The sequence below is a fragment of the Trachemys scripta genome, chromosome 10 (genome assembly GCF_013100865.1).
Source record: "Trachemys scripta elegans isolate TJP31775 chromosome 10, CAS_Tse_1.0, whole genome shotgun sequence".
In the NCBI taxonomy this organism is placed as follows: domain Eukaryota; kingdom Metazoa; phylum Chordata; order Testudines; family Emydidae; genus Trachemys; species Trachemys scripta.
The window spans coordinates 70,897,281-70,917,278 of NC_048307.1; the positions used below are offsets into that span (position 1 = coordinate 70,897,281).

The 19,998-nt window shown below is 52.4% G+C and overlaps 1 protein-coding gene across 1 annotated transcript; it reads left to right on the forward strand.

The window, feature by feature from the left end:
- Positions 1-1,308: 1,308 nt before the first annotated feature.
- RLBP1 (retinaldehyde binding protein 1) lies at positions 1,309-16,623 on the forward strand. Its single transcript, XM_034782747.1, has 8 exons — positions 1,309-1,344; positions 6,264-6,301; positions 8,365-8,493; positions 11,018-11,222; positions 12,795-12,973; positions 13,712-13,870; positions 14,933-15,043; positions 15,748-16,623. Exons 2-8 carry the CDS (start codon positions 6,290-6,292, stop codon positions 15,904-15,906), a joined length of 954 nt encoding a protein of 317 aa, XP_034638638.1. The 5' UTR covers positions 1,309-1,344; positions 6,264-6,289; the 3' UTR covers positions 15,907-16,623.
- Positions 16,624-19,998: the final 3,375 nt, after the last annotated feature.

Genomic DNA, 19,998 nt, shown 5'->3' on the forward strand with positions numbered 1-19,998 from the left:
CATCATCCTGCTAGCTGGACTGAGCTGCAGGTGAGAGAGGAGTAGGGGATGCTCCAGACATTTTAGTGTAGGCAAGGTGTAGCATTAGAGCCTACAATGGGAACTGTGCACCAGCAGATGCCGAAGTTTCAAATCCCTGGATGGTGGAGTATTAAACTGTAATGATTTTGGCAGAAGCCCATTCCTCCCCACCTCTCCCCAGGCCTGCCCCCATCCCGAGTCATATGTCTCCTTCCTTCCTCCTTCCCAGCAGGGTTTCAATTCCGTTTGCAGTGCAACGATATGGAATTCAAATCCTTAAATCCCAGCAGTGTTACAAAACATGCCTTGTGTAAAACCCTTCATTCCTGCACCAGCCACTTAGCCAGAGCTCCCCTCAGAAACCGCCTTCAGAATAAGAGCCTGGCTAAGATCGAGTGGTTCTCAATGGGCCCTTGTATTCACTTACCTTGTTCCCAAGGATGAAGTGTCCTTCAAGGGGAAGTTAGACCCTCCTCTTATTAAAGAGAGAAGAGAGTTTGTGCACAGCAGCACTAGCTGTGAAAGGACCTGGAGATATGGAAAGATGCAGAGTCCTTAGCACAAATTAATACAAAGCTGGCTAGCAACCCAAGGAGAAGGCTTCCATCTTTGTTAGCATTCACCCACTGGCTAACAGAACACTCTGACTGGGTGCCAGGGCTTTGAGTTCGGTGTTCAAGTGCGACTATCATACCATTCTCACGTCAGCTGGGGGAGGGGGAAGAGCCTGAGGGATGCCCAGTGATCACTGAAATCAAGTCCCCCATATAAAAGGCTGATTTGGCAAGAGACCTCATGTTCAGCTCTGGGAATTATGTGGGAAAGAGAGGTCAGGTGGGAGATCTCTGAGCTCCATTGGAATTTCATCCTCAGAAATCTCCTGGCTATGGAGCAGATACTGAAGAACTGCCAATAGGACATGACCAGGGACTGTTGCCCCTTACTAACATTCAGTGGGGGTGTTTTGGTTGGCTAGCTCCCAGCACTAAAAGGGGAGGGGTCGATGGGAAATCAGGACCCTGAGACTGACAGTCCCCGGGAACAATGGCAAGAGGCCAATGCTCTAGGTCAGCCTGATTGACAGGGCGGGCAGGCTAATCAGCGAGACAGGAGGCCAGGGTAGGTCCTGTCCTCCATGTGAGTTGGAATTGCCTGGGTCAGACTGAGTGGGGCCGAGGTAAGGAGAAAGCAGGGGCCCAAGCTGAGCTGGAGAGCAGAACCGTGCCAGATCCAGAGGGGCCAGAGGTGCAGCCACAGAGCCAGAGACGCAGCCCAGGGAGAGCAGATCCTGTGCTGGGAGCAGAGCTGCAGCCACAGAGCCAGGTGTGGTGAGCAAGTGGGGCCAGCCAAGGGGGGACCTTGGGCAAAGGGCCCAGCACAGAAAGACACCCCTAGCCAAGGGCCCTTGCAGGCCAGACTGGGAGGGGGACCTTAACCTGACGGGGGGCTGACGCTGGGAAGAAGGGTCCCACCCCTCAAAGCCCGGAGGTGTGTGGCTACCACCATTGCAAGTGTCCAACCCGCAGCATACCTGCAGCACAGCCAGGGCCTGAGAAGGAAATCTGGGACCTACAAGGAACAGACTGCGAAGTGCCCTGATGTCCAGAGACACTGTTTGTGATGTTCCCTGCCACAGAGCGGGGTGATGTGTTTTCCTTTAACCTTTCCCATTTTTCCTTATTCTTTTCTTTAGATTAATTGTTAATTAAACAACTTGTATTTGCTTTAAATTGTATGGAATAATCAGTGGGTCAGAGAGGTGCCCAGTGCAGAGAGGGTACCCCAGAGTGGGGACACCCTAGCCCCTGTCCTAGGTGACCACAGCAGGGTTGGGGGTTGAGCCCCCCAGGAATCCTGGGCCCAGCCTTGTTGGGGTTACGAGGACTCTGCCAGACAGGAGAGTGGAAGGGGAGCCCTCAAGGGCAGGGAGGCCTCTGGGTAAAGGAAGTGGGAGCGAGGACTCAGATCCTTTCGCTAGCCCACTTCACCGGGGTAGTGCAGAAGCCAGGAAAGTTACCCACAATAGCGGGACCATTCCCCCGCTTACACATAGCAGGCTGGAATTCAGTCAGCTCCAGAATGCACCCGACAGCTTTTGACATGGGCCAGAAACATTATGGGCATGTTAGTGAACTGTCCTTGGGAAAGTCCATTTTGGAGTGAAGGTCAAACCAGAATCAGCCTCATTTTACAGTAAGATCTTGGTGGGTCTTGGAGTTCTTGGTCAATGTAGCTGGCTGGTGAGTCTGACAACACAAGAAAAAGGAGGGCCCACCCCATCACAGCTAAAAACTGAAGCTTGGTGCATGGGAGAGGGAACCCATTGCAGCCCAAATACACAAGAAACCAGGAGGCCCTTTTAGAAGTGAACAAGTCTGAGAGGGTTACCTTTGTCCAACTGAACATAGGGGATGAAGAGGCACCATTGTCCAGCCTACCCTGGACCCAAAGCCTCCCTGAAGTCAGCTGAGTTACCCAAGCAAGGAATCTGGGCCCTTCCCTCTTCATATTTCTACACATTTAGAAGAGGTTCCAAAGTCCTTTTTTTAGTGGATTGATTTCAGGTTCCAAAGGTTACTACTAAGAGCCTTCACCTGAGATCCCCAGGTACAAGCTGCTCCCTGAGGCAGAGTGTAATGACCTGGGTGATCTCTCTTTATTCAGTTGCGGTTAGATTGCCTCCTGTGGGGAATGTTACCGTCTTGCCTTTGGCAATGACCATCATTAAAGGCTGCCTCTGTTCCAAGTCTATAGTTGTATCACAGAGGCATTGTGCACCAAGACTGGGATGTTTGGTAATTACTAACTCGGTGCCGACACTGTAATGTTCCATAGCGAGGGGGAAGGGTTGCATCCACAGTTCATTCTCTACGTTTGCATCAGGGTAATTTTCAAATTCTAACCACATTTTAATTTAAAAAAAGAAACAAACACCACAGAACAGCTGTGTATTGCTCATCCTCACTGGCAGACACACAGCGGCCCAGCCAAGGCCTCAGGGTGGGATAGTAGGGGAGTGGGGGTGATGTAGGTGAGGTGCATTGGCAGAGCTGTGCATGTGGGAACCCGTGCTGGACCAGCAAGGAGGGTGCAGGTCGGGGTGGAGGAGCAGTAGAGCTGTGTGGGGTGGGCTGCCCAGGACCTCCATGCACTCTGCCTAGTTCTGTTCCCTGGGGCCAGCTTCTCACGCTTTCCTGACCAAATTCACTCACAAATTCTAACAGCTAATGCATCTATGAGCCCAAGGGCAGGGCTTGGGAGCAACCTGGCGATTGCCTTTATCCCTGAGCACCTGGGTGGGAGCAGGGATGAGCTAGAGAATGGAGGACAGAGACATACCCAGGGCCCTGCCCTCTCTCCATCCTTCCCACCCAGCCCCCTTAGCCTCCATTCAGCGATCGCTGCCATGGACCCATGTCTCGCTGCATTAGAGGACACAGAGGGAGTTTTTGCAGGAGCGGGGAGTGGCACTCTGCCCACTTCCTCTGCTCCCCACTCTCCTTTCCACCCTGCCGAACGCTAATGAGCAAGGCCCAGTTACACAATAAGAAGCTTTTATACTTCGCTAATCGGCCCAAGATCCCACTGGCTCCCCCCTCTCTCCGCCCTCCTCCCCCCGCCAGCCAAGAGGCCACTTGCTTCCCCCCTCCCACTCCTCGTCTGCCTTTTGTATTTTTTAATGGGGTCTCTTGCCTGTTTTGAGCGGACTTAATTAAAAAGCCGCTGTGAGTGATGCCTTGTGACGGCCTAATCCCAACCCGGTGACTCTACAAAGCTTTCGCCTGGGTTTCCCCCTGCTCCACTCCGGCCCTGCTCACTCCCTCGCTGTCTGTGTCAGGTCTCCGCTCCAGTGCCCCCCAACTGCACACGCTGACCCCTCCAGGACGGTTTGGTTTCTCGCGGCCCGGTAAGTATTCGGGACTCTGCGGCTCAGGCTCGTAGTAACAGAGATGTTAAACCAGGCCCCCTACCTGCTCCCGGGGGTCAGCCCAGGATCATTTCCTATTGGGCAGAACCAGTTCTCCAGGGCTTAGTCCAGTAGTTTGAAATGCCCTGAGCAAGACGGCTCCTCTTCCTTTCCTTCCCAGCCTGATAGACAATGGGCAGGGGGAAACCACTGTAATGGACTGAGTGGCTTTGACCTAAACAGCTCTAGAGAGACTGACTTCACTCACAGGAGGGACTGGGGGTCCTACAGGATGGAGAGCCCCATGCAGGGCTGCTGCCAACCTGCCAGTCTCCCTGCTGCAGTAGAAGCTGCTCAAAGGAGCTTGGCGGAGACCTTTGTGTTTGCAGCTCATCCTCCCTGTTGTGTGTTGTCAAACAGCCACCTTTAGTGGCTGCCCATCTGGGCTGCTCACTAGTGCTTGAGTTACCTGCAGCTGCTCCTGGGAGCTTTGGGAACAGGGCATTTGGATTTTGAGGAGAGAAGGTCTGTTTGTCCATTCAGAACTCTCCCTGCTGGTTCTGCCCAGCCCATATGATAGCTTCAGTAACACCACCTCTGGTCCCGCTGTGGAAATGGATCTGGCTTTCCAAAGAGGACTTGAATGGCAAGTCAAGCAGAAACATCAACCCTCCTCCGGGAGAGAACAGGGAGCTGGGCAACAGTCATAATGAAAGGAGTCCTACTGTCTGTGGGTGGAAGTTGATCAAGGAGAATTATTTTGTCTGATGCATTCAAACAGGATCCTTCACAGCTAGGATTTGGGCAATAAGGGGGAACAGATGCATCTGCCTGTCAGAGAATTGAGGAACCTCTACCTGAAAGAGTGGATCATGCGTGGAAGAGATGCTATGTTGGTTTGAGGTCCAAGCACAGAGCTGAGTGCAGGGCTCAGGACGGGAATAGCAAGGGGTTCTGTAGTTCAGGATCCAAGTGCATTGGCAGCACTGTGTAGGGTACCCCAGGACTGAAATACCTGCTTGTCAATAGGGGATGAAATGATTCCTAGACAGAGGGGCAAGTTCATCTCCCAGTTGTACTTGTGCAGCCCCAGCGAAGTCAGGAAGTAGGTCCATAGTTTGGAAAGCACTCTGGGTCCTTTGGGATTAAGAGCTTGATAGAAAGAACATATTGTTGCTCTTCATAAAACTTCAGACAGGTCTGGGGAGCTGCTCTCACATCAAAAGCATGAACTCAAGATATTGCCTCAGTTTACAATAGGGGGTTCTGTGCATTCCTCTTCATGTCCCTGCAAAGACTCTTGCGGATCAGCTGTAACACTTGTATTAGAGAACGGGGAGCCATGGAGTCAAGTAGAGAATTAGAAGTGGGAAGGCACCTTCCTGGGAATTGACCAACCCTACTAGGCAACGCTGGCAGCACAAGACATTAGACTGACCATCCTAGAAAGACTCTTCTAGCTTTATGGAGGTACCACAGAGCTGCGTGAAACCTCCACCAGAAACCTATCTGGGATTATCTGACCTTCTTCTTAGCGTATGCACAATGTAGTTCAGTTGGCATGTAACCAGGATTCATCACCAAATTTGGTCCGCTGATTATATCATTAGCTTCCCCAGCCCAGGCCGGGTACTGACAGGGAGCAAGACATGAATGCTGATCTATGCCTCCAGTCTGACCTTCATCAGGTGCCTCTGGCTTAGAGTATTCCACAGCCAAAGTGACTCTCACCAGATCCTTTATGGACTGATTGCCAGACAAAATTCTCAGCTGGCTCTGTGCACTGGTACCAGCCATGCTGCATGAAATCCTTCCATCTGCTTCCTGACCACAATGGAACTAGGTGTTTCTGTCTTCCATGAATAAACAAGATGGAACCTGACCGAGTGAGCTCATGGGGTCTGTGGTGATGCCTCCTTATTGCTCAGAATACAGTTTGCCAAAACCCCAGATAGGAGCTGTGAGTCCTCAGCATCCCTGAAAAATCAGTCCCAAGGAGTCTGAATAAAGACCCTCAAATTCCAAGGCTACTTTGGCAAACGTTAACCTTAATATTTATAAAACCGCTTGAGTTCCATGGACAGAAGGTGGCATTAATTATTATCTGAATTAAGTGAAGGGGGGAGGTGGGCATCTGATGGCAAATCCCATTTACATCCCATCTCCAGACAAATTCTTCACCCCTTCTCCTGTAGAGCTGGAGAGCAGGTGGGGTGAGTTCAGGCCAGGGCACAGCTTCCTGGCTGTTATCCAGGGCAGGTGTTGAGGCTGGGGAAAGCTTTAGAAATGCTTCCCCAGCTAGTGTTAATGTGGGATTCTCCCTTGTCTCTTTCAGTGTCCTGTGGACGATAAGGAAGCAGCATGTCTGCAATAGTGAGTACTTCCATTGTTCAGCTCTGCGTTGTCCCCTCCCGTGCACTAACCGGGAACTCGGGCCAAGAATGGGTCATTGCTCTCCGTTCACTCACAGAACTGGGAAAAGCCAGCTGGGCTGTAAACATTCCTTATCCACAGTGCCAGGCCCAGGTGATGTGCACAGCAATCTGACTACCCAGTTTCTCAGCCAGCTAGGTGGGGGGATCTCAGGTTGGCAGTCAGGTTGGATCAGCATTGATGTTAATGGGCACACACACACAAACTGATGCTGTTCTGAATGGTCAGGGCAGTGATCTAGTGGCTTGCCATGCAGGTCTTTACACAGTGTTCACTGCACTAATCGTGGCTGAATCCCAAGCTCACACGCAATAGAAGCTATGGGAATCATAGAATCACAGAATATCAGGGTTGGAAGGGACCTCAGGGGGTCATCTAGTCCAACCCTCTGTTCAAAGCAGGACCAATCCCCAACTAAACCCAGCCAGGGCTTTGTCAAGCCTGACCTTAAAAACCTCTAAGGAAGGAGATTCCACCACCTCCCTAGGTAACCCATTCCAGTGCTTCTCCACCCTCCTAGTGAAAAAGTTTTTCCTAATATCCAACCTGAACCTCCCCCACTGCAACTTAAGACCATTACTCCTTGGTCTGTCATCTCCTACCACTGAGAACAGTCTAGATCCATCCTCTTTGGAACCCCCTTTCAAATAGTTGAAAGCAACTATCAAATCCCCCCTCATTCTTCTCTTCTGCAGACTAAACAATCCCAATTCCCTCAGCCTCTCCTCATAAGTCATGTGCTCCAGCCCCCTAGTCATTTTTTTGCCCTCTGCTGGACTCTTTCCAATTTTTCCACATCCTTCTTGTAGTGTGGGGCCCAAAACTGGACACAGTACTCCAGATGAGGCCTCACCAATGTCGAATAGAGGGGAATGATCACATCCCTCGATCTGCTGGCAATGTCCCTACTTAGTGCAGTGGGGTGCAACATCGAGCAGGCTGGAAAAGTCCCACTGCCTAGCATCTTGCTGCAGTGACTGAATCAGATCCACTGTGTGAGAACACGCTGTCTGCCTAGGTGCCTTCCAGGCCCATTTCTTCTCCTACTTTACAGCCTACAGCTCCAGCCATCAGGAAGCTCAATTCCTTCCCCCACTTCCCTAATCACTTCTCCCATCCTCCTCTCCCCCACACTTCCTGAGTGTCACCAGCACCTTCTGTTTCTCAAGCTAACAGTCAGGCCCCCCACCCCCATTCTCCATAGAGCTGGAAGAGGACAGAAGGGGACACTCTTGAGCGGCAGCACTACCACGTCTCTCATAGCTGGCCATGTGTGTTCTCTGAGCAGCTCCTGTGGCTCACAGGGAGACAGCAAGGACCATGTTTCCTCAGGGTTTCTTCAAAGGCACCCACAAAATCGCGCCGTGCCATTTGCCCGGGTGATCGCATGTGCCAATGGGGGATTTGTGTGCACAGATTAAAGGCATTTGCCAATCTCACGGGCTTGAAGGCTTCTTTCAAATATAAACTAGATTTACTCTGTCAGCAGGAGCCAAAACACAATGGCAGAGGGAACCTTCTCCCTGTCCAACCCTGACACAGGTCCCATTGGAACCTCTTTACCCATATAAACCAGAACTGAGCCCTGACACTTCTTACAGTCTGAGGGAGCCGTCCCCCTCCTGTCCCCAACACAGACCCCATTACCTCCCCCAGCCCGAGGGAACCCTCCCCCTCCTGACCCCAACATGGACCCCATTACCTCCCCCAGCCCGAGGGAGCCCTCTCCCTCCTGACCTCAACACAGACCCCATTACCTCCCCCCGCCCGAGGGAGCCCCCCACCCCACCCCACCGACTCCCATGGCGACCTTGTTACCTTTGCTGGATAAGTCAGCGCAGGGAGCTAGTGTCTCAGATGTTGCCCTGGGCACAGTAGGCATCTCTGCTCTCAGTGCTCCCTGCATGCACAGCCCCAGCCTGGGCCTGGAACAGGGAGGGCCAGGGCACTTCATAGGGCGAGACTTGTGAGGCGTTCTCCTTTAGTTGTGGTTTTGCTCCCAGACTGGAACGTTCCGGATCGTCTCCGAGGAGGAGCAAGCCCTTCGCACCAAACTCGAGCGACTCACCACTAAGGACCACGGCCCCGTCTTCGGAAAGTGTGACAAAATCCCCCCGCACACCATTCAGAAGGTGAGAGCCATGGCATGGGAGAGGGGCCAGGGGAAGCCAGACCTACGGGGAGGTCACATACCACGGGGTGGGGAGCAAGTGAGGGGACAGGAGGTACTAAGGAGATGGGAACAGGACAGTTTCTCCTTTGAACCATCTGAGACTGAGCCTCTGCCCCTCCCATCATCCCCTCCTACCTATCAATGTTCCCAGCCCCACATTGCTCCCATTACTCAGACAAGACCCTGGTCATTCCCCACCTCCACGCGGGCTGCTGACCATGCTGGCCACTAGATGCCACTGAGCACCCAGCCAGGGCAGAATGCCTCTCTCCGGCTGGCCGGGCCCTATACAATATATTTTCATGGCTGCCTCTTCCTCTGGGGCTTGTACTCCACCCCTCTGCCACTTGGCTACCTGCTAATGAGGCTCCCCCGGCTCCTTGCCAGGAGCCCCTGCTGGCTAGCGGGGCGCAGGGAGAGATGGTTGTCTGGGGAGGTGATTTAACCCCATCCCTGCCAGGGCATGCATGCAACCCCTTTTCTGTGTTTCTGGGGGAGCGTGAAAACACTGTCCCCCCACAAATGAACCATCTGGTAGTGAGAGAAGAGGAGACAAGTGTACGGGGGAGGCAGGTGGCTAAGTCTCAGCCACAAGGAGGCAGAGAGGAGGTGTGATAGAGGAGGGGGATAAGGCTTAGTTGTGGGGCGTAGGATGTGTCCCCTCCAGCAGAGTGAGGAAAGGGATTAATCTGCTCTGATCTCAGAGGAAATCCCTCCAATGGATCCTTTGTCTGAGGGAGCAGCTCTAGAAGCTTCCTGACAGGAGCCTCATTTAAGGATGAGAGATGGGACACCGAGCCCCCACAGTGACACCGGCACAGCTGCTCCCCTCCATAATCTGGGACTCGAGGAGTGATGTGGCCAACAGGTCACAGGCCAGCTCACAGAGAACAGGCCAGGTGATGACATGGAATCTGCCAAGCAAGGCAGAGAGACTGTCCCAAATCCTCCATCCCAGAACAGAGCCAAGGTCTGCAGGACTGGAAAGCAACACTGTTCTAACCAGTGAGGGGTAACACAGGGGTAACAAATGGGGAGCAGGCATCTTTGCGCCCCTCGAGGGGATCTGACAATGCTCAAGAAAGGCAAGTAGCGAGAGCGGGGGCTGGGGGGGGGGGAGGACAAGGCAGGCTGGAGGGGCATCCACAGAGCGGGGTGGAGCCCCAAGACTGGGATAGCAGAGATGTGGGGCTGCGAGGGTGCTTTAAGGCAGGACTGAGGTGCCATGGAAACCCCTTAGCTAGATTAGGTTAATCAGAAGGGCATTCAAAGAGCAGTGAGGGGAGGGTCTGCACAGCCCGACTGCTCTGCCTAGCTGCAGCCAGTTATCCATTTCATGAGCAGTAACTTAGCCCCTCACTAATGTCAAACCTAAAACTGCCCCTTGGTGCTCTGGCATCCTAAGCTATCTCCTCTTGCAACTGCTGCTAATGCAGGTGATGAGTCAGTCCCTCATGGGAGGCTTGGAGTCCAGGGCACTGAGAGAGCCCCTGAGCCTAGGGCAGTGATTCCCAAACAGGGGTTCGTGGACCCCTGGGGGTTCACAAAATGTTACAGGGGGTTCTCGGGAAAGAAATCCCTAATGGCGGACAGAGCTGTCCCTAAAAATCCTGGGCAGCACCGGGCCAGCAGCCCAGAACCCCTGGATTTCCAAGAGCTAAGCAGATCAAAGCAAGCCTATCTATCACACTGAGGAGATTTAAACTTCAAGACTCCTTATAAGAAATGGAAAGGGAGGTGGATATTTTTTGCTGTTTTTAAAATGAAATAGGCAGCTAGTGTTGTTTTTAAAATTATGATGAAGAACAAGTTTAAGCTTTGTTGTAACTGCGTTGTTTGCCTGGACTGCTCAAGACCTGAATGCTTGTGTAGGAGGAACTCTTTGAGTTGACTTCTTAAATACTTTCCTGCTGTTTCACATCTGATACTCCTTGATGAAACATAGGAACCTTGTCTTATAACAGGCTTATTCAAAGTGATACAAGCTATGAAAGTGAGATCTTGGAAGAGAGTGTTGCTGTTTTCATAATGTAAAAAAAATACTGTAATGATAAATAATAATTAATAATAAATAGTGTGTAATAATCATGTCATAAAAACAAATTGTGTATTTCCAAGATCACTGCTTTTATAATTTATACTCAGGTAAAGGAGAAAATTCCTGGAAATATTCATTTTTAGGAGGGGGTTCGCGAGACTTGACATTTTCATGAAAGAGGTTCACAGGTTGTTAAAGTTTGGGAACCACTGGCCTAGGGTGACTGCACAGGCTGGCAGGCCTTGTCTCTCCTGCAGTTGAAGCGGGAGAGTCTGGGGGCCAGTAAAGCAGCAGCAAATGGCACATGAAGTCACGAGCAGGGGCCTGCGCTTCGGGGGCAGGAGGCCCTGTGTTCTGGCTGTGCAGTCATGGGTCCAGATGCCTCTCTCCCTCTAAGTACTGCTACTGCTGAATCAGGCGCCTGTTTCCTTCCACCCTGCCCTAGGCAAAGGACGAGCTGAACGAGACAGAGGAGAAGCGGGAGTCGGCCGTGAAGGAGCTCCGGGAGCTGGTGCGTGAGAGAGCCAGCGGGAGCGAGGACGTGTGCAAGGCAGTGGCAGAGAAGGTGAAAGGAAAGGATGACTCCTTTTTCCTTCGCTTCATCCGTGCCCGCAAGTTCGACGTCAACAGAGCTTATGAGCTACTAAAAGGTGGAGCACTCCCTTCCTCTCCACTAACCTTCCCTAGTCCCCAAGCTGGGGGCCAGGGCACTCCCCCTCCTGGGGGCAGATCCATATCCTCCTTGCATCAACAGTAGTCCATGTCCCACCCCCAGGCCTGCTGTCAAGACAGACATAGGGCTCCATGCAGCATCCATCCCCATCGTCTTACACCCTGCGGAGTGAGTCTGATGTCCCGCAACCTCTCTGGATGATTGGGGGGTGGACCCTGGAGCCATTTGCCCCAGTGTATCCAGCTGCTGCTAGGGTCCAGGTGTAAGAATGATGTAAGGGGAGAGGATAAGAGGTGGGCTAAAGGACTGGAGGTTGTGGGACAAGCAAATGATGCCAGAGGAGCAGGTGGGGCCAGTGCGGGGCAGGCAGGAGCAGTGAGAAGCTCAGCTCCTCTGGAAGCTCTTATCCTAGGATTCCAATAGGCAGTGGCAACTGAAGAATCTGTGTGTGCTGACCTGGCCGAGGCAGGTTGGGCTGGAGGGAAGGGGGAGATGGAAAGGTGGCCCCAGACTGAGGTGGCCACAAAGGCCTTGGCTGTGGCTCCAGGCTCCTTTGTTTCTGTGTCTGGGATAACGAGGCCGTAATTAGTGGCAGTGGATTGGAAGATGAGCAGAAGCTGCTGGCAAGGGAGGCATTTTGTCCGTTGGCATTTTCCCAGGGTGAGTTTCCTCATTTCGTGCCTGAGAGTCTTTAATGGCTACAGGATGCCAGGGAAAGTGGGGCTGGGGGTGGGGCTGCCTATAGGAGAGTGCAGCGAGTCACCCAGCAGAGGAGGAACGAAATAACATACACCATTAAAATCACTGATCAGGCTCCCGAGACTGAGGGGGGACATGGGAGTGTCAGCTGGGGCTCTCGAGATGAGGAGGGGTAATATGGTGCCAGGGAAGGACAACTGTGGCTCCCAGTTGGGGAGAGCTGTGATGTGCCAGGCAGGAGCAGGTTTTTAGCTGTGCTGGTCCCAAACCGGGTACCAAGCAGGAAAGAAGGGTAATGTTCTGTGCTGGGTGGTACTTCTGGTGTGTGGCACTGCCCTGACCCCAGCTAGCAGATTCCCCTTGGGATAGGGCTTTGCCCTGTGGAGTACCATTCACTTGTGCAGCTAGTTTAGGGTGTCCCAACCTCCTGTGGCTGACCTGAACCAGGCCTGACTGGAGCTCTGGGCATGGGCCTTTGTGCAGTCCAAAGCCACACCTTATTCTGCAGTAGGAACACACCAGATCCAGCACCAGCTAGATCCAGACTCCTTGGCCCTTCACTTATCGCAGTGCAAGCTCCTTGGGGGCAGGGATAGCTCAGTGGTTTGAGCATTGGCCTGCTAAACCCAGGGTTGTGAGTTCAATCCTTGAGGGGACCATTTAGGGAACCGGGGTAAAAATCTGTCTAGGGATTGGCCCTGCTTTGAGCAGGGGGTTGGATTAGATGACCTGCTGAGGTCCCTTCCAACCCTGATATTCTATGATTCCCGGGCCTGGCGCTGACATTGGGGAAAGGAATTTGTTCTCGTCCCAGACCTTGCATACACTCTCTCTCTCTCGCTGACTCCAGGCTATGTAAACTTCCGCCAGCAGTACCCAGAGCTCTTCGATAACCTGACGCCCGAGGCCGTGCGCAGCACCATCGAGGCTGGCTACCCCGGCATCCTGGCCAGCAGGGACAAATACGGCCGAGTGGTGATGCTCTTCAACATTGAGAACTGGGACTATGAAGAGATCACCTTTGACGAGGTCAGCTCCACCATGCTGCTCCGATATGTCAGAGCTCCACTCCCAGGGCTGTCCGACCCTGGGCTCCTCTTTCCCTCAGTATTAGAGCAGGGGGGCCCACCTCTCCCACTCTGGGCATCGAGGTCTAAGCAAAGCTCTTTCCCCCAAGCTTGATGTTAATAAGTAAGTAATATCTCTGCTTGCATGGATAGTGCACATTCCAGCCAAAGGGAACCCTGAACCCAGGCCATGAAAAGTGGGTATCACAGTGCTAACAACACTTAGAATTCAGATAGCATGTTTCATCAGCAGAGCTGAGAGTACTTTACAAAGCAAGGTCACTATCGCTATCCCCATTATACAGAGAGGGGAAGGGACCTGCCCAAGCACACTCAGCAGGTGAGACGAGTCTGCGCTGGTGTAACTTACTTGTTCTCTTGACCCGTCTTGATTTGTATGGTACCCCATTGTATATATGGGAATCACTCATGCAGCACTGAAATGCACCAGTCTCTAGTGTGGAATAGGGCAGCTGTTTAACAGCACATAGCAACACCACATAATGTGGATAAGAAGTAAGGAAGAAACCAGGAGAATTCAGGCAGGCAGAATATAATTGGCAGAGCTGGAACTTGAACAGGGCGCTGGGGGTAACACTCTGACTCTGGGGAAATCTGCTAGGGGATCCATAATGGCTGGACCTGGCCAGGCCCTTGCACTTGCATGTTAATGACCATTACCTCTCTTCCTCCGGCTCAGATTCTTCGTGCATATTGTGTTATCTTAGAGAAGCTGCTGGAGAATGAAGAGACCCAGATCAACGGACTCTGTATCATTGAGAACTTCAAGGGCTTCACCATGCAACAGGCGTCTGGCATCAAACCCTCCGAACTCAAGAAGATGGTGGATATGCTGCAGGTGAAGCTATCCTTCTGCTGCCCCCAAGTAGGCAACAAGAGGGGGATACAGGCTTAGGTTGTCCATAGGAGATGGGACTCAAAGCAGTGGCAAACCAACCCTGTGGAATCTGCAGGGCCATGAGGCATTCACCTGGCCCAGGGAGGGGATAAGCCAGGGATAACAGCACTAAGGTATTTTAGGTATAGAACATGCCTTTATGTAGATAGGCACTACTGTACTAGTAAGATCCATACTGGAGCTCTCATCATTCAGTACCGGCTCCCTACAAGGACTACACTGGGCAGCCAAGACTCGCTGGCTGATGCAAACATCCTTTCTGAAAATATCACCTTGTAGAGAGAGGCTGAAGCCAGAAATGGTACCATAGTCATGGGTTCATTAGAAGTTCATAATTCCTGTGAAGATGCAGCTCCACCTAGCAGATGTGGCATTCCCTGGGCTGCTCTTTGCCCTGCTTGGCAGTGCAAGTGTGGTTGGCATCATTCTGCAAGACCATCTTCTCATGCCTTCAGCCCCACCAAAAAGTTACTTCTGAAAGTGAAGTCACCATCCCCTACAGTGTTCACTGGCTGATATTATGTCACATGCACAAGGTCCATCCCCATCATTCTCCCAATTCAGACACTATTTGGGCCGGGCAATGATTCAGCCAGAATTTGGCTGATCCTGTGCTTTTGGAATAAGACCAAAGAGAGAGGGTTCCAGCAGCTCCTACCAGGAGAACTAGGTTGTAGAGAGGTATTTCTCCTGTGGACTGGGGACCGTGAGTTGCCCTTGAGGTGCTACTGCTGCCTAGCAATGCCTTAGAACACAACTGGCTTTGCACATTGGCAGAACAGGATGCACAGTCCTCAGTAGTAGGGTCCTCAAGATGGATGCAAGAAGTGGGGTTTTAACAGGGAACGGGGTGATGGGAAAAGGAGAAGAGGAGGAAAGAAATAGCATCTCTGGTGACTTTTTCCATCTATGCCACCGCTGCCTTGCGCCACCTGGATGCTGCTTTCTTGGTATGCCCATCCTGCCTGTGTAACACTCTGTGTATGGATTTGGGATCTGCAGGACTCCTTCCCAGCTCGATTCAAGGCCGTTTACTTCATCCACCAGCCTTGGTATTTCACCACCACCTACAACGTGGTCAAACCTTTCCTGAAGAGCAAACTCCTGGAGCGGGTAAGTGTGGGGGAAGGGCCAGCATGAATTGTCCTTGCAGAGGCTGAGAGGGGTGGGGCAAGGGACCACAAAGGCTCTGATCCAAATCAGGACAAAGCAAAGAAAACCCAAGGGATCAGTTGCTTCTCTGCCCCATGGCTTCCGTGCTCCTGGTTGGACTCTGCTGGTGTCAGTCTGCCAGACAAGGAGAGAAATGCACAGTCACTGGCTAAATGGAGAAACCTGCTCAAACCTGGTTTATCAACCTCCCATTGAGCTGTAGTGTTGCCCGTAGTCAGGTTTTTCCTGAGCTGAGCTCTTCCCAGCAATGCCAGAGCGCAGGAGCTGGCAGCTATGCACAGACAGGGCCCTGTAGGAAATGGGTCCAACATGGAGGGGTGTGTGAAGTGGTAGGGGCACCCGCTCACTGCATTTGGCTCACCATGCCCAGATGGTTGACAGTGCTAAGATCACCCCCGCTGCTGTTTCATTTGGGGACCAGCTGGGAAGATGAACTTGCAGTGCCCCCTAAGAAGAGCTGTTTGAGCAGCTGATGGTTAGTCTGCTGAGGGACTAAGCAAGCCAGCCACAGGTTCAGGCATCATCTGGCTTCCTCAAGGCTGGGGCATGCTGTCTAGGAGGATGTGCTCCCCTTTGTGTGTCTGAAAGCCCATGTGCACGTGACTGTGCTCAGCTCTGTGTCCCTTCTTCCTATCTCACTCCAGGTCTTTGTGCATGGGGAGGAGCTGGAGTCCTTCTACCAGGAGATCGATGCTGACATCCTGCCAGCAGATTTTGGTGGTAACCTGCCCAAATATGATGGCAAAGCTATTGCTGAGAAGCTTTTCGGGCCCCGGATCGAGGCCGAAGACACAGCTCTATAAAGCAGATCCCCTCCCTGCTTCCCCATACAATAGGACTAGAGATGGCCCTTTAACCCCCCCCTTACTGTAGCATTGATTGCATGACCGCTTGTGATGAAAAACTCTGGATGCGTACCTCCACACATGCTCCTTACCCCTCCAAACTCCAGCAAGGCAGCAGGGTCTGCTGCCCTGAGTCTTGGGAAGGATCTTCTCTCTCCAGTTGTCCATCAGAGAAAGCAACCCATAAACAGTCTGTTCCATGGTACGCCATGAAACTGCTAAGAGAGGACAGGGCAGCAACTGAATGGGGAAGAGAGCGTCAGGCTGCTTGGAAGAGGGAATCAGAACTACCACTGCTTAGCCCCACCCCTCACCTGAACACTGGACCATAGCTTCTCCCCTGCTCGCCTCCAGCCTGGGTAGTGTAGTTGCAAAGTGCATTTCCCTGTGCTTGCTGGCCTGGCTTGTGAGGGTGCGAGGCAGTGGGAAAGCAGATCTCCAAGGTCAGTATTTGCCCATCCACAGCAGCGTACTTGGAGGCCTCGCTAGTGACAGGTGGCTACAGCTGAGGAAGGAGAACAGTGTGGCGGGAAAGCAGCAGGACAGCCCCCGGTAGCAGGGAGAGAGCGCCAAGCATCACGTGCAACTGTGTGGATGACACAGCCAGAGTCCATCATTGCAGGAGAGCGCCAAGAAGTGCTGTTTGAAATATGTACACAAAGAAATAAAGTGCTCAACAGCTGGGATGCTTTGGGTCCCTTTGCATTGGAGGGTCAGGGACTGCACATAAATGGGCCAATGGGCTGTCATTGATGGCCAGGAAGAGGCTAGATGCACTGGCGTTTCTGAGGGTTGATGAAAGGTTGTGCCCAGAAGGAGAGGATGCAGATCACAGTGCACCTTCCTCCAACGATGCCAGGGGAGCTGGTGGAGCAGAAGGGACACAAGCTGCATCAGGAACAGCCAGTGGAAGGTCCTTGATGTTAGCCCCCCCACCCGTGATGCTGACAGCCCTTCTCCCTGGAGAGGCCAAGGCCGGAATGTGCCCTGGAGCCCGAGCTCCCTATTTTCCCTTCCTCAAGGGTCAGGCTCCCTCCTGGCTGCTGTCCATGCTGGGAACGCCCAGCCCCTTTCTCTAGCACGAAAAGCTTGGCTTGGGCTACGTGCAAACACAAAAGGCCTAGCAGGACCTGGGGAGAGGGGCTTCCTCCCTCTGCCCCAGGGCATGTTGGGTGAGGCAGGCGGTGGAACAGCATCTCCAAAGCAGGTGGTGGCTGCACGGTTAAGGCTAGTGATACTGCACTCAGTGGCCCTGAGGGCTCCCCACTCCATAGAGCAGCAATGTCAGCAAAGCATGGGGGTTAAATACAGGTCAGGCTGGAAAGCAATGAGCTTCACACTCTGAGGATGCCTCTCTCCTCCCAGCATTGCAGCAGAGCAAGGATCTGTGCAAGTCAGGAAGTGGCTGAGGCTGGGTAAAGAGCAACTGAGGGGTGACCCCCTCCCTGCAGGTGCTGGCTTATTCCCCGATCGAAGGAGGGAAGCAACTATTTGGAGGGGGCAAGAAGGGGGTGGTGCTGTTGCTTCCGCCCTCAGCCCAGGGTAGTTTGAGCCAAAGGAAGGGATGCTGTTAGGCTTGTTTTATAAAGCAAAGCAGCCCAGACTGGATCACATTAAATGAGCTCACTCCGGGAGGACAGCAGACTACTAAGAGTCTTAATCATGGGCCCTTTGACTGCATTGGCCTCCAGGCAACAGGCACAAGAGGAGCCCAGAGAGACTCGTGGCTTGGAGAAAAACTAATTTCCCTCTGTCCCAAGACTTCATAGTCACCCTCGACCAGTTAAGCTGCGGCTGTAGCCCCATCCCTCTCTCCTTTCCCCCCCCCCACCAATTCTCAGCTCTCCAGCTACACACCAGTACCCTTAATTTGCAAAGTAAAATAGCAGAGGCCCATCTGAAATGGTTGGAGATGGAGGATGCCGACAAGGGGTGCATTCATCAGGGCACTGGCTCAGACTCAAACCAAACAGGATGTCTGCTCTGAAGCTGCAGGGAGGATGGGGCCTGTCTGAATAGCGAGAGCTGGGGCTACATCAGCCTTCCCCAGCAACAGCACCCGTTCTCCCTGCACATCAGTGCATGCAAGCTCCAGCCCTGCCGCAGGATCAGGGGGTGATGGGGCAATGGTCAATGACTTGGTTCTGTGTTATTTTACCGAGACCCAGTTTGCATTACAGGATCACTCCTGCTAGGGTTTAGTACAACCCAAAACTCTGCTGGGGCGGCCAGGAGCAGGCAGGTGAGATGCCACTACTCCCCTTTCAATTTGCATCAACCAGTTCATTGTGGGGATTAGTATCTGCAGCAATCTCAAGGATATTGTGCCACATGGTCATACAGTCAGCAACCTGTGGCAGAGCACAAGCCAGTGATACTGCAACATGGGCCCCTTGCAGGGGGCGGGGAGGGGCTTCCCCACAAAGCAGGTACAGAGCTCATAACGTGCCCATCGGCAGCGGATTCAACAGCCTGAAGGTAGCAGGTCCTTTGGCTCTTAGCTAGGATGCCGCCCCCATTTCAAGGCCTCTCGCCCTGCAGCATTTGGGAAGTTGACTAAGGCTGTTCACATCTCCTTTCAGCTGAATGACTAGATTACTTCGGAAGCCTCAGCGCAGCAAAGGGAAACAATCCGATGGGGGCTGGGATTAAGCCAGTGCCTCGGCAGAGAAAGAACTGGCACCGGAATCAGACTGGTCAATGCATTGCTCTCAGAGGAACTCTGCCCAAAGCAGGAAAGGATTTGAGCTGTAGCAGACACGGTCAGCGAGAGCAATTTTGTTGGAGAGTTGAGAGGTTCTCACTCGATAGAGGTCACAACACCCCTCTTCTGGCCCAATACAATTCATTGTACAAGGGGCATCTAAAGCCTAGTCAAGAGGCAGGCAATGAGGGCACTTCCCCACCCCACCTGTCACTTACACGCCCCGCAAGACACTTTGGAGACCTGCTGCACAGCCAGCAGCCTATTGCAGGGGAAAGGAAACAGGATCAACTAGCCACCTTGGTCTGAGTGAAGGAAACACAGGAAGGCATTTTGTGCCAACAAATGAAGGGGGCTCGGGCTGGTTTTGGCAGTGCTTTGCTATACACTAGGCTCAGTCAACAGGTGGTTAACTCTTCAGAGGTGTCGTTTCCCAAACATTCAGGCTACAGTAGCGATTAGGAGACGATTTATTTCCAGCACCTAACAAGTTAAGACACCTCTGCCTTCTCGCTCTCTCTTCGCCACTTTCAGACAGGCTGATTTAAGAGCCAGCAGCCCCGCCGTCTGGTCTGAGAGGAGCTAGCGTGGTTCCAAGCTGAAGGAAAGGGGTTGATGTGCCAACATTCACATTTTTGGATGGCGTAGAAGGCAGCAGCCATGTAGGGACTTATTCACCGCTCCTGCCTACTCTTTCCAAACCGTCTTCTCTCCACAAAGAAACTCCCAGCCGTCCTCCGAGTGGGGGGGAAGGAGCAGGCAGGAGAACACGGAAAGGGGATACAGAATAAACTGGGCAAAAGCTGACCCAGCAAGATACATACATTAACCAGAACTTGACACACCAAGGAGAACAGACACGTGATATACTACCAGGGCAGGACTGCAGCATCCAGCAGCAGAACACTCCCAGCCACAGCTTAAGATGTGTTGTTCCTTCCAGACAGGTCAGCTTTGGCCGATAGAGCACACAGAATTTCCCCTTATGGAGCATGTGGGGATTAACACAGGATTATTTAATGTTTTAGGCATAGCTTTTCATGGTGCAGAGGGAGCTGAGAATACTTCTGGAAAGCCAGGCCCTATGAATTCTAAGCTTTCCAAGGAGACACTAGTCCAGGGGTCGGCAACCTTTCAGAAGTGGTGTGCCGAGTCTTCATTTATTCACTCTGATTTAAGGTTTCGCATGCCAGTCATACATGTTAACGTTTTTAGAAGGTCTCTTTCTATAAGTCTAGAATATATAACTAAACTATTGTTGTATGTAAAGTAAATAAGGGTTTTAAAATGTTTAAGAAGCTTCATTTAAAATTAAGTTAAAATGCAGAGCCCCCCCGGACTGGCGG